Source organism: Petromyzon marinus, chromosome 66, assembly GCF_048934315.1.
Source record: "Petromyzon marinus isolate PM22_M1 ecotype Great Lakes invasive population chromosome 66, UKy_Petmar_22M1.pri1.0, whole genome shotgun sequence".
In the NCBI taxonomy this organism is placed as follows: domain Eukaryota; kingdom Metazoa; phylum Chordata; class Hyperoartia; order Petromyzontiformes; family Petromyzontidae; genus Petromyzon; species Petromyzon marinus.
Window position 1 is genome coordinate 9,819,898 of NC_133732.1, and position 14,058 is coordinate 9,833,955.

The 14,058-nt window shown below is 52.9% G+C and overlaps 1 protein-coding gene across 1 annotated transcript in view; it reads left to right on the top strand.

Moving 5' to 3' along the window:
• The window catches only part of LOC116956674 (lanC-like protein 3), a 28,257-nt gene that overhangs the window by 671 nt on the left and 13,528 nt on the right, over positions 1–14,058 (top strand). The window contains exons 2-5 of the mRNA XM_032978453.2: positions 5,014–5,114; positions 9,651–9,758; positions 11,582–11,705; positions 13,434–13,658. Coding sequence (XP_032834344.1) covers positions 5,014–5,114; positions 9,651–9,758; positions 11,582–11,705; positions 13,434–13,658 — 558 coding nt within the window. The remainder of the gene's footprint in view (positions 1–5,013; positions 5,115–9,650; positions 9,759–11,581; positions 11,706–13,433; positions 13,659–14,058) is intronic.

A 14,058-nucleotide genomic window follows, 5' to 3' on the forward strand; every position in this document is an offset into this window, starting at 1 on the left:
TGCATTGTCTCTCTGTCTCATGCATTGTCTCTCTGTCTCATGCATTGTCTCTCTGTCTCATGCATTGTCTCACTGTCTCATGCATTGTCTCACTGTCTCACTGTCTCATGCATTGTCTCTCTGTCTCATGCATTATCTCGCTGTCTCTCTGTCTCATGCATTGTCTCGCTGTCTCTCTGTCTCATGCATTGTCTCTCTGTCTCATGCATTGTCTCTCTGTCTCATTCATTGTCTCTCTCTCTCTCATGCATTGTCTCTCTGTCTCATGCATTGTCTCTCTGTCTCTCTGTCTCTCTGTCGCATGCATTGTCTCTCTGTCTCTCTGTCTCATGCATTGTCTCTCTGTCTCTCTGTCTCTCTGTCTCATGCATTGTCTCACTGTCTCTCTGTCTCATGCATTGTCCCTCTGTCTCATGCATTGTCTCTCTGTCTCATGCATTGTCTCTCTGTCTCATGCATTGTCTCACTGTCTCTCTGTCTCATGCATTGTCTCTCTGTCTCTCTGTCTCATGCATTGTCTCGCTGTCTCTCTGTCTCAGGCATTATCTCTCTGTCTCTCTGTCTCATGCATTGTCTCTCTGTCTCTCTGTCTCATGCATTGTCTCTCTGTCTCATGCATTGTCTCTCTGTCTCATGCATTGTCTCTCTGTCTCTCTGTCTCATGCATTGTCTCTCTGTCTCATGCATTGTCTCTCTGTCTCATGCATTGTCTCACTGTCTCATGCATTGTCTCACTGTCTCATGCATTGTCTCACTGTCTCACTGTCTCATGCATTGTCTCTCTGTCTCATGCATTGTCTCTCTGTCTCTCTGTCTCATGCATTGTCTCTCTGTCTCATTCATTGTCTCTCTCTCTCATGCATTGTCTCTCTGTCTCATTCATTGTCTCACTGTCTCTCTGTCTCATGCATTGTCTCTCTGTCTCTCTGTCTCATGCATTGTCTCTCTGTCTCTCTGTCTCATGCATTGTCTCTCTGTCTCATGCATTGTCTCACTGTCTCTCTGTCTCATGCATTGTCTCTCTGTCTCTCTGTCTCATGCATTGTCTCGCTGTCTCTCTGTCTCAGGCATTATCTCTCTGTCTCTCTGTCTCATGCATTGTCTCTCTGTCTCTCTGTCTCATGCATTGTCTCTCTGTCTCATGCATTGTCTCTCTGTCTCATGCATTGTCTCTCTGTCTCTCTGTCTCATGCATTGTCTCTCTGTCTCATGCATTGTCTCTCTGTCTCATGCATTGTCTCACTGTCTCATGCATTATCTCACTGTCTCATGCATTGTCTCACTGTCTCACTGTCTCATGCATTGTCTCTCTGTCTCATGCATTGTCTCTCTGTCTCTCTGTCTCATGCATTGTCTCTCTGTCTCATTCATTGTCTCTCTCTCTCATGCATTGTCTCTCTGTCTCATTCATTGTCTCACTGTCTCTCTGTCTCATGCATTGTCTCTCTGTCTCTCTGTCTCATGCATTGTCTCTCTGTCTCTCTGTCTCATGCATTGTCTCTCTGTCTCTCTGTCTCATGCATTGTCTCACTGTCTCTCTGTCTCATGCATTGTCCCTCTGTCTCATGCATTGTCTCTCTGTCTCATGCATTGTCTCTCTGTCTCATTCATTGTCTCACTGTCTCTCTGGCTCATGCATTGTCTCTCTGTCTCTCTGTATCATGCATTGTCTCGCTGTCTCTCTGTCTCATGCATTGTCTCTCTGTCTCTCTGTATCATGCATTGTCTCTCTGTCTCATGCATTGTCTCTCTGTCTCTCTGTATCATGCATTGTCTCACTGTCTCTCTGTCTCATGCATTGTTTCACTGTCTCTCTGTCTCATGCATTGTCTCTCTGTCTCATGCATTGTCTCGCTGCCTCTCTGTCTTATGCATTGTCTCTCTGTCTCTCTGTATCATGCATTGTCTCACTGTCTCTCTGTCTCATGCATTATCTCGCTGTCTCTCTGTCTCATGCATTGTCTCACTGTCTCTCTGTCTCATGCATTGTCTCTCTGTCTCTCTGTCTCATGCATTGTCTCTCTGTCTCATTCATTGTCTCTCTCTCATGCATTGTCTCTCTGTCTCATTCATTGTCTCACTGTCTCTCTGTCTCATGCATTGTCTCTCTGTCTCTCTGTCTCATGCATTGTCTCGCTGTCTCGCTGTCTCATGCATTGTCTCTCTGTCTCTCTGTCTCATGCATTGTCTCTCTGTCTCTCTGTCTCATGCATTGTCTCTCTGTCTCTCTGTCTCATGCATTGTCTCACTGTCTTTCCGTCTCATGCATTGTCCCTCTGTCTCATGCATTGTCTCTCTGTCTCATGCATTGTCTCTCTGTCTCATGCATTGTCTCGCTGTCTCTCTGTCTCATGCATTGTCTCTCTGTCTCTCTGTATCATGCATTGTCTCACTGTCTCTCTGTCTCATGCATTGTCTCACTGTCTCTCTGTCTCATGCATTGTCTCTCTGTCTCATGCATTGTCTAGCTGCCTCTCTGTCTTATGCATTGTCTCTCTGTCTCTCTGTCTCATGCATTGTCTCTCTGACTCTCTGTCTCATGCATTGTCTCTCTGTCTCTCTGTCTCATGCATTGTCTCTCTGACTCTCTGTCTCATGCATTGTCTCACTGTCTCTCTGTCTCATGCATTGTCTCACTGTCTCACTGTCTCATGCATTGTCTCGCCGTCTCACTGTCTCATGCATTGTCTCGCTGTCTCATGCATTGTCTCACTGTCTCTCTGTCTCATGCATTGTCTCACTGTCTCTCTGTCTCATGCATTGTCTCTCTGTCTCATGGATTGTCTCACTGTCTCTCTGTCTCATGCATTGTCTCTCTGTCTCATGCATTGTCTCACTGTCTCATGCATTGTCTCACTGTCTCTCTGTCTCATCTCGCTGTCTCTCTGTCTCATGCATTGCCTCACTGTCTCTCTGTCTCATGGATTGTCTCACTGTCTCTCTGTCTCATCTCGCTGTCTCTCTGTCTCATGCATTGTCTCACTGTCTCTCTGTCTCATGGATTGTCTCACTGTCTCTCTGTCTCATCTCGCTGTCTCTCTGTCTCATGCATTGTCTCGCTGTCTCTCTGTCTCATGCATTGTCTCTCTGTCTCATGCATTGTCTCGCTGCCTCTGTCTTATGCATTGTCTCTCTGTCTCTCTGTCTCATGCATTGTCTCTCTGACTCTCTGTCTCATGCATTGTCTCTCTGTCTCATTGCATTGTCTCTCTGACTCTCTGTCTCATGCATTGTCTCACTGTCTCTCTGTCTCATGCATTGTCTCACTGTCTCACTGTCTCATGCATTGTCTCGCCGTCCCACTGTTTCATGCATTGTCTCGCTGTCTCATGCATTGTCTCACTGTCTCTCTGTCTCATGCATTGTCTCACTGTCTCTCTGTCTCTTGCATTGTCTCTCTGTCTCATGGATTGTCTCACTGTCTCTCTGTCTCATGCATTGTCTCTCTGTCTCATGCATTGTCTCACTGTCTCATGCATTGTCTCACTGTCTCTCTGTCTCATCTCGCTGTCTCTCTGTCTCATGCATTGTCTCACTGTCTCTCTGTCTCATGGATTGTCTCACTGTCTCTCTGTCTCATCTCGCTGTCTCTCTGTCTCATGCATTGTCCCGCTGTCTCTCTGTCTCATGCATTGTCTCACTGTCTCTCTGTCTCATGGATTGTCTCACTGTCTCTCTGTCTCATCTCGCTGTCTCTCTGTCTCATGCATTGTCTCGCTGTCTCTCTGTGTCATGCATTGTCTCGCTGTCTCTCTGTCTCCTGCATTGTCTCACTGTCTCTCTGTCTCATGCATTGTCTCGCTGCCTCTCTGTCTTATGCATTGTCTCTCTGTCTCTGTCTCATGCATTGTCTCTCTGTCTCATGCATTGTCTCTCTGTCTCTCTGTCTCATGCATTGTCTCACTGTCTCATGCAATGCATTGTGTCACTGTCTCACGCAATGCATTGTGTCACTGTCTCATGCATTGTCTCACTATGGAGGGTTGAGCCTGGATATTGCTTAGTTGTGCGACCCGTGGGGTCTCTCTGTGAGTCTGTGGGTCTCTCTGTGAGTCTGTGGGTCTCTCTTTGAGTCTCTGGGACTCTCTGTGAGTCTGTGGGTCTCTATATGAGTCTGTCAGTCTTTCTGTGAGTCTCTGGGTCTCTATGTGGGTCTCTTTGTGAGTTTGTGGGTCTCTATGTGAGTCTGTGGGTCTCTATGTGAGTCTCTGGGTCTCTGTGTGAGTATGTGGGTCGCTATGTGAGTCTCTGGGTCTCTGTGTGAGTCTATCGGTCTCTTTGTGGGTCTCTGGGTCCCTCTGTGAGTCTGTGGGTCTCTTTGTGAGTCTGTGGGTCTCTTTATGGGTCTCTATGTGAGTCTGTGGGTCTCTGTGTGAGTCTGTGGGTCTCTGTGGGTCTCTATGTGAGTCTGTGGGTCTCTATGTGAGTCTGTGGGTCTCTATGTGAGTCTGTAGGTCTCTATGTGAGTCTGTGGGTCTCTCTGTGAGTCTGTGGGTCTCTATGTGAGTCTGTAGGTCTCTATGTGGGTCTCTATGTGAGTCTGTGGGTCTTTATGTGAGTCTTTGGGTCTCTGTGAGTCTGTGAGTCTCCATGTGAGTCTCTGGGTCTCTCTGTGAGTCTGTGGGTCTCTCTGTGAGTCTCTCTGTGAGTCTGTGGGTCTCTATGTTCAACGTACACACACAGAGACCCACAGACACCCAGACCCATAGAGATACTCACAAAGACCCACAGATTCCTGGTGAAGGCCAACACCACCAGTCACGTGTATCTGAACCGGTCCTGGGCCTCACCTAAGTTGACTCGGCCTCAAATGAGTAGTACCCGGTGCGGTGTGTAGTAAACATCGCCACTGGAGAGAAAAAGGCGGTCGGGCGTGGTGCTGGCCACCCACCCCCTCGTGTGCCACAGTGCCAGTAGCCTTCATAGGCGCTGCTGCTACTCGCTAACAGCACTTGCCCCCAACTGTTTGTCACAGGCTGCACGGGGGGTCTTTGTCTCTGTGCGCGTGTGAAGGTGGAGCGGGCGTGTATGTGGTGCTGGCCATGGTGAGCCTGCGCATGGGGCAGAGGGAGCGTGCGTTGGAGTTTGCGTCACAGTACGCAGCACTCTATGAGGTGACCGGTGCTCTGTGAGTGTGTGAGTGTGAGTGAGTGTGTGTGTTTGTGTGTGAGTGAGTGTGTGAGTGAGTGAGTGACTGTGTGAGTGAGTGTGAGTGTGTGAGTGAGTGTGTGAGTGAGTGAGTGTGTGAGTGAGTGTGTGATTGTGTGAGTGAGTGAGTGTGTGAGTGAGTGAGTGTGAGTGTGTGAGTGAATAAAAAAATTAACTAATAAGCTTGTGCCGGAGGCCCCGGGGGGAAAGGCGTCTATGACGTCTCCTGGCCAAACCCCAATTGGCGGAGCCAGGAGATTGAATCTCTACCCTCGGGGCTCCTCCAGAAACAATGAAAAGCCATTTCGTGTGGCCACGTGGAATGTTCGATCGCTCACTGCGGAGGAGAGGCTGCCACTCCTCTGTCGGGAGCTGGACCGGTACCGCCTGGATCTCTGTGGCATTCAGGAGGTCCGGTGGACCGGTTCTGGCTCCTGCCACCATGAGGGGTGGACAGTCCTCTACTCGGGGCAGCAGACTGCCAAACAATAGGGTGTGGCTCTTCTTTTGAACAAAAGAATGAAGGGGGCGTGGGAGCGTGGCGGTGAGGTGTGGGAAGCTGTAAGCCCCAGGCTACTTTGGGCTCACCTTCCCATCAATCGGAGGCGAGGAGTGGTGGTCGTGGTTACTTATGCCCCCACCGAAGACGAACATCCGTGGAGGGATGCAGGCAAAGCCGTTGAGTCAGATGCCTTCTATGACCTCCTGTCACAGGTGCTGGCTAAAGTGGCCCCTCGGGATAGAGTCATCTTGTTGGGTGACTTCAATGCCCGAGTTGGTCATGATGTTGACACCTGGTCTGGAGTGATTGGAGGGCATGGGCCAGATCAGCTCAATAACAACGGTAGGAGGCTGCTAGATTTTTGTGCAGCCCATGGGCTTGTAATTACCAACACGCTGTTCCGGCATCAGCGCATCCAGACAACATCATGGATGCATGCCGGGTCCAAGCAAGAACATCTGCTGGATTACATAGTGACGGACCAGCGGATGCGAGCCCATGTCCTTGACACCAGGACCTACCGTGGAGCTGATCTGCCCTCTGACCATCGACTTGTCATCTGTAAGATGCGCCTGCCATTCTTCTGCTCCGGTGGTGGGTGTACACTCAGGACCCCATTCCAACGTAAAGTGGCCTGGTCTCAGTTATCTGATGAAAGTTGGAAGCGAGAATTTCATCATCGCTTGCGGCTGGGGTTGGCATCGTCCGCCACTCCTCCTGATGTCAAGGGTAAATAGGCGAGGTTTAGGACTGTCACTCATGCAGCTGCATTGGCTGCTTTGGGTACGCGGTCCAGACCTCCTCAGAGACCCTGGCTGACAGAAGAGGTGTTCAGGATAGTTGAGAAAAAGCGACAGGCCCACTGTCATCGGCTACAGAATCCCACGTCAGAGAATGAGGAGGCTTACCGCAGCCTTCGCTCGGAGGTTCGGAGAGCCGTGAGACGCTGCAAGGATGGGTGGTGGTCACGGGTTGCTGAGGAGATGGAGTCTGCCTCAGTGGCCCGCGATCACAGATCTCTATTTAACTCCATCAAAAAAGTAACCTGTAGCGCCACACCTATTACCATAATTAGGGGAAAAAACGGTGATCCAATCTCTGAGACCAGGAAAGGCAGCGGGCAGAGATGATCTCCCAAGCGAAATGCTGAGGGAGGGTGGCGTTTGTGCACTGCTCTATATAACATCATAACAACAGTCTGGACCATTGGACGCGTTCCGCACGATTGGAAGGATGCCCTGGTGGTCCCCCTCTTTAAGAAGGGAGACCGCACAGACTGTAACAACTACAGGGGCATCTCACTCCTCAGTGTGCCGGGAAAGGTCCTGGCAAGGATTATTCAACATCGCCTTGCCAGGCACGCTGAGGAGAGGCTTGCGGAGCCCCAATGCGGTTTCAGGAAAGGGCGGTCCTGCACAGATGCCATATTTTCTGTCCGTCTGCTACAGCAGAGGTGTAGGGAATTCCAGCAAGACCGATATCTCTGCTTTATTGACCTGGTCAAGGCCTATGATACCATCAGTAGGCCTGGGCTTTAGGTTGTTCTTCGTGCTTTTGCAGTCCCTGACCCTCTGCTCACGATCATTAAGGACCTCCATGATGGTGAGCGGGCCCGGGTAAAACTACGTGGCTGGGAGTCAGAGCCATTCCCTATACACCTTGGGGTGCGACAGGGATGGCCTCTGGCTCCCACATTATTTAACATTTATTTTGACCACGTAGTTCGTGAAGCCTTCAATAGCTGTACCGGGGGAATCTCCATTTGGTACAGATATAATGGGAGGCTGATCGATGCCCGGGTGCGGTCAAGGGATGGCTCCCTATTGCTCAACCACGTTATGTATGCCGATGATTTGGTAATAGCTGCTCATTCAGAGGAGGAGTTGGAGACGCTGCTGCTGAGACTGGAGCGTGCCACGAAGAGATGGGGCCTTACCATCAGCCCCACCAAAACTAAGCACCTGCCTGGGTATTTTGTACCCAGGCAGGTGCACTCCACCCCCACAACTCCCAATCGGTGATGGGGCAGTTGTGGAGAGAGTGGAGAGTTTCCCATACCTGGGCAGTGTGCTTATGACCGGCTCCAGTTTACCAGCAGAGGTCTCACTCCGAATCAGTCGAGCGGCAATATCTTTTCAACGGTTGCGTAACGCTGTGTGAAAGCTACCTGGTCTGTCGATCCACACTAAGCTTCAGGTCTTCTCAGCCACGGTCATTCCCTCCCTTCTCTACGCTTACGAAACGTGGACCCCCCTAATGGAACATCTTCGCCGGTTAGAAACATTTAGGCTAGCCTGCCTACGATCCATCCTGGGTTTAACCAGGCTGGATTGTGTGAGGAGCTCACAAATCCTTGAAAGATCTGGGCAAGGTCCCATCGGTGAGCTCCTCCGGCAGGCAAGGCTGCGTTGGCTGGGTCATGTAGCCCGCATGCCCAGCCACTGCATGCCGAAACAACTTTTGTTCGGCCAGATCGAGGGGGCTAAACGGGCGCGGCACGGGCTAGAGAAGAGATGGAGTAATGTGGTACAGGAAGACGTTGAGCTGAGTGGACTTGCTGATGACTGGTACCAGCGGTGTCAATATTGGCCTCTGTGGAGGAGGCTTGTGAAGGACGCTACTGGGCAGTTGGAGGCAGTCGCCCTCCCACAACAATGGAGGGCGGAGGAGCGACGCTCACAACAACGAGCGGAGCGCCGGGTGGCTAAAGCACAGCAGGTTGACACAGTAGGGGGCACAGGTGGTGCATCAGCTAGTCATCTCAGTCGACCCGTGGCACCTGGGTCTGCCCCGTGACCTCCTGCCAGCAGGCGTTCGACACTTCACGTGGCCTCAAGGTGCACATGGCCTGGTATAAGCGTCGTGGTGACGTCACCGCCACTTAGTGGCGAATGGCGGTTGTTGTTGTTGTTGTTGTTGTGTGAGTGAGTGTGTGTGAGTGTGTGAGTGAGTGAGTGGGTGGGTGAGTGGGTGGGTGGGTGGGTGAATGGGTGGGTTGGTGAGTAAGTGAGTACCTAAACAGCTTTTAGTTCATATTCTTAGTTTTTTCGGTAAAGTCACGTAAAGTCAACGTGACTTTACCGAAAAAACTAAGAATATGAATTACTGCAGTCACGAAAGCTTTAAATCAGCTTTTAGTTCGTCCGGATAGAGGGGGCTAAACGGGCTAGAGAAGAGATCGGACTGATGTGGTACAGGAGGATGTGGAGTTGATTGGACTTGCCGATGACCGGTACCAGCGGTGTCAAGATTGGCCTCTGTGGAGGAGGCTCGTGAAGGACGCTACTGGGCAGTTGGAGGCAGTCGCCCTCCAACAACAATGGAGGGCGGAGGAGCGACGCTCACAACAACGAACGGAGCGTCGGGCGGCTAAAACGCAGCGAGTTGGCACAGCAGGGGGCGCTGGTGGTGCATCGGCCAGTCATCTCAGTCGACCCGTGGCACCTGCTGGGTCTGTTCTGTGACCTCCTGCCGGCGGGCGGTCGACACTTCACGTGGTAGCCTCAAAGTGCACCTAGCCTGGCACAGGCGCCGCGGTGACGTCACCGCCGCTTAGTGGCAACTGGCGGCCGTTGTTGTTGTGGGGAGCGGTTGCGCTGCGGTGAGCACTACGCTGCACCAGCAAACCCGACGATCCGAGTTTGATTTCCACTCACGGCCGCCAACACCACCGGTGACGATTATCTGAACCGGTCCTGGGCCTCCCCTAGGTCTACTCAGCCTCAAACGAGTACCCGGTGTAGCGGTGTGTAGTGAACATCGCCACCGGGGAGACAAAGGCGGCCGGGCGTGGTGCTGGCCACCCACCCCCCTCGTGTGCCGTTCCGGCCTTCACAGGTGCTGCTACTCGCTACTAACAGCACTTGCCCCTACAGTCTGTCACAGGCTACACGGGGGATCTTTGTCTTTGTGTGTTCATAGCTGCTGCTACTCGTTAACAGCACTTGCCCCAACAGCCTGTCACAGGCTACACGGGGGGTCTTTGTCTTTGTGTGTGCAGGTGTGCGTGCAGCCGCGATTTCTGCCGTGTGGTTCGGATGAATTGTTCGTGGGGAGAGCCGGGTTCCTGCACGGGGCCGATTACCTCTCCAGAGAGCTGGGGGTCCCAGTACGAACACACAAACACACATACCTATACACACACATACATACCTATACACACACACATACCTATACACACACATACCTATACACACACAACAACCGCCATTCGCCACTAAGTGGCGGTGACGTCACCACGACGCTTGTGCCAGGCTATGTGCACCCTGAGGCCACGTGAAGTGTCGAACGCCCGCTGGCAGGAGGTCACGGGGCAGACCCAGGTGCCACGGGTCGACTGACTGAGATGACTGGCTGATGCACCACCTGTGCCTCCTACTGTGCCAACCTGCTGTGCTTTAGCCACCCGGCGCTCCGCTCGTTGTTCTGAGCGTCGCTCCTCTGCCCTCCGTTGTTGGAGGGCGACTGCCTCCAACTGCCCAGTAGCGTCCTTCACGAGCCTCCTCCACAGAGGCCGATCTTGACACCGCTGGTACCAGTCATCGGCAAGTCCACTCAGCTCCACGTCCTCCTGTACCACATCACTCCATCTCTTCTCTAGCCCGTGCCGCGTCCGCTTAGCCCCCTCAATCCGGCCGAACAAAAGCTGTTTCGGTGGCTGGGTCATGTAGCCCACATGGCTGGGCATGTGGGCTACATGACCCAGCCATCGCAGCCTTCCCCGCCGGAGGAGCTCACCGATGGGACCTTGCCCAGATCTTTCAAGGATTTGTGAGCTCCTCACACAATCCAGTCTGGTTAAACTCAGGATGGATCGTAGGCAGGCCAGCCTAAATGTTTCTAACTGGCGAAGATGTTCCATTAGGGGGGTCCACGTTTCGCAAGCGTAGAGAAGGGAGGGAATGACCGTGGCCGAGAAGACCTGAAGCTTAGTGCGGAGCGACAGACCAGGTAGCTTCCACACAGCGTTACGCAACCGTTGAAAAGATATTGCCGCTCGACTGATTCGGAGTGAGACCTCTGCTGTTAAACTGGAGCCGGTCATAAGCACACTGCCCAGGTATGGGAAACTCTCCACTCTCTCCACAACTGCCCCATCACTGATTGGGAGTTGTGGGGGTGGAGTGTCCGATGGTACAAAATACCCAGGCAGGTGCTTAGTTTTGGTGGGGCTGATGGTAAGGCCCCATCTCTTAGTGGCACGCTCCAGTCTCAGCAGCAGCGTCTCCAACTCGTCCTCTGAATGAGCAGCCATTACCAAATCATCAGCATACATAACGTGGTTGAGCAATAGGGAGCCATCCCTTGACCGCACCCGGGCATCGATCAGCCTCCCATTATATCTGTACCATATGGAGATTCCCCTGGTACAGCTATTGAAGGCTTCACGAACTACGTGGTCAAAATAAATGTTAAATAATGTGGGAGCCAGAGGACATTCCTGTCGCACCCCAAGGTGTACAGGGAAAGGCTCGGACTCCCGGCCACGTAGTTACACACACACACACACAGATACCTCTATGCACACACACAGCTATACACACACAGATACCATACACACACAAAGCTATACACACATAGACTGACACACACACACTTCCACACACACACACTTCCACACATATACCTATACACATATACAGACACGCATGTGTGTCAATATCTCCCCGTGTGTCTCCCCCGTGTGTCTCCCCGTGTGTCTCTCCGTATGTCTCTCCGTGTGTCTCTCCGTGTGTCTCTCCGTGTCTCTCCGTGTCTCTCTGTGTGTCTCCCCGTGTGTGTCTCTCCCGTGTGTCTCTCCGTGTGTCTCCCCGTGTGTCTCTCCGTGTGTCTCTACGTGTGTCTCTACGTGTGTCTCCCCCGTGTGTCTCCCCCTTGTGTCTCCCCGTGTGTCTCCCCGTGTGTGTCTCCCCCGTGTCTCCATGTGCACAGGTGCTGTCCCGCGATCAGATTGCGTGTCTGTGCAGCGTGATGGTGACGTCAGGCGAGGAGTACGCTAGCACCACGCGCAGCGCTAGCCCCCTCATGTACGCCTACTACGGCACTGAATACCTGGGTAAGTCACCCACTCACTGTACCACTCACTCAGTCTAACACTCACTCACTGTGACACTCACTCAGTCACTCACTGTTACACTCACTCAGTCTAACACTCAGTCTAACACTCACCCACTGTAACACTCACTCAGTCTAACACTGTTACACTCACTCAGTCTAACACTCAATTACTCAGTCTAACACTCACTCACTGTAACGCTCACTCACTGTAACACTCACTCAGTCGAACACTCACTCACTGTAACACTCACTGTTACACTCACTCAGTCTAACCCTCACTCAGTCTAACACTCACTCACTCAGTCTAACACTCACTCACTGTAACACTCACTCACTGTAACACTCACTCACTCAGTCTAACACTCACTCACTGTAACACTCGTTCAGTCACTCACTCTACCACTCACTCAGTCTTAAACTCACTCAGTCTAACACTCACTCACCCACTCACTCTACCACTCACTCACTCACTCTACCACTCACTCACTCATCCACCCACTCACTCACCCACTCACTCACTCAGTCACTCACTCACTGTAAGACTCACTCAGTCTACCACTCACTCTCTCACTCTACCACTCACTCACTCATCCACCCACTCAATCACTCACCACTCACTCTACCACCCACTCACTCACTCTACCACTCACCCACTCACTCGCCCACTCACTCACTCACACACTCACTCACTCTACCACTCACTCACTCTACCACTCACTCACTCTACCACTCACTCACTCACCCACTCACTCGTTCACTCACTCGCTCGCTCCCTCACTCACCCACTCACTCACTCACTCTACCACTCACTCACTCACTCACCACTCACTCACCACTCACTCACCACCCACTCACTCACACACTCACTCACTCAACCACTCACCTTCACACACACACACTCCTCACACACACACACACTCCTCACACACACACACTCCACACACACACACTGCACACACACACACACTCCACACACACACACTCCTCACACACTCCTCACACACTCCTCACACACACACACACACTCCTCACACACACACACTTCACCCACACACTCACACACTCCTCACACACACACACACACACTCCTCACACACACACACACTCCTCACACACACACACACTCCTCACACACACACACACTCCTCACACACACGCACACTCCTCACACACACGCACACTCCTCACACACACATACACACTCCTCACACACACACACTCACACACTCCTCACACACACACTCCTCACACACACACACACTCCTCACACACACGCACACTCCTCACACACATATACACACTCCTCACACACACACACACACTCCTCACACACACACTCACAGACTTATCCTCTCACTCTGCTACACGTGGTATTTTAGGGCAAGTGCCGTTCGTAGCGAGTAGCAGCAGCGCCTATGAAGTCCATCACTGTGGCTCACGAGGGGGTAGGTGGCCAGCCCCACGCCCGGCCGCCTTTGTCTCCCTCATGGCGATGTTCACTACACACCGCAGCTACACCAGCTGCTGGTGGAGGCCCAGGACCGGTTTTAATAATCGTCACCGGTGGTGGTGGCCGTGAGCGGGAATCGAACTCGGGCGGCCGGGTTCGTAGCGCGGCGCAGCGCTGACCACTACACCCACCGCTCCCAACCCCCCCCAACTCGCTAACAGCACTTGCCCCGACAGTCCGTTACAGGCTACACGGGGGACCTTTGTCTGTGTCCAGGGGCGGCGCACGGCCTCTGCGCCGTGCTGCTGGTGCTGCTGTCCCACGTGGACGTGCTGGACGAGCGGCAGGCGGCCCTCGTGTGGGGCGCCGTTGACTTCCTGCTGCAGCTGCAGGGCCCAGAGGGGGCCGCTCCGGGGGCTGACAACTGGGCCCCTGCCATGGGGGAGGGGCGACCGCGGGTGGACGCGGAGGAATTGGTGCACTGGTGCCATGGGGCGCCTGGTAAGCACCTCGCTCACTCGATCACTCGCTCAGTCACTCGCTCACCCACTCACTCAGTCACTCACTCACTCACTCGCTCACTCGCTCACTTGCTAACGCACTCACACACTCAATCACTCGCTCACCCACTCACTCAGTCACTCACTCACTCACTCACCCACTCACTCACTCGCTCAGTCGCTCACTCAGTCACTCGCTCACTCCCTCCTCTCCCTCCCCTCCCCCCTCCCTCTGACGACGCCTGCTGCTCCTGCTGCTGCTGCTGTGTATTTGGAGTTTCCGTGTCTCTCTCTCCCCGTGGTCGCGTGGATTTCTCTCCGGGTCCTCCACATTCAGAATCAGCGTCGCCACACGTCCACGTGACGACGGCGGCGGCGACGATGATGACGACGATGATGAC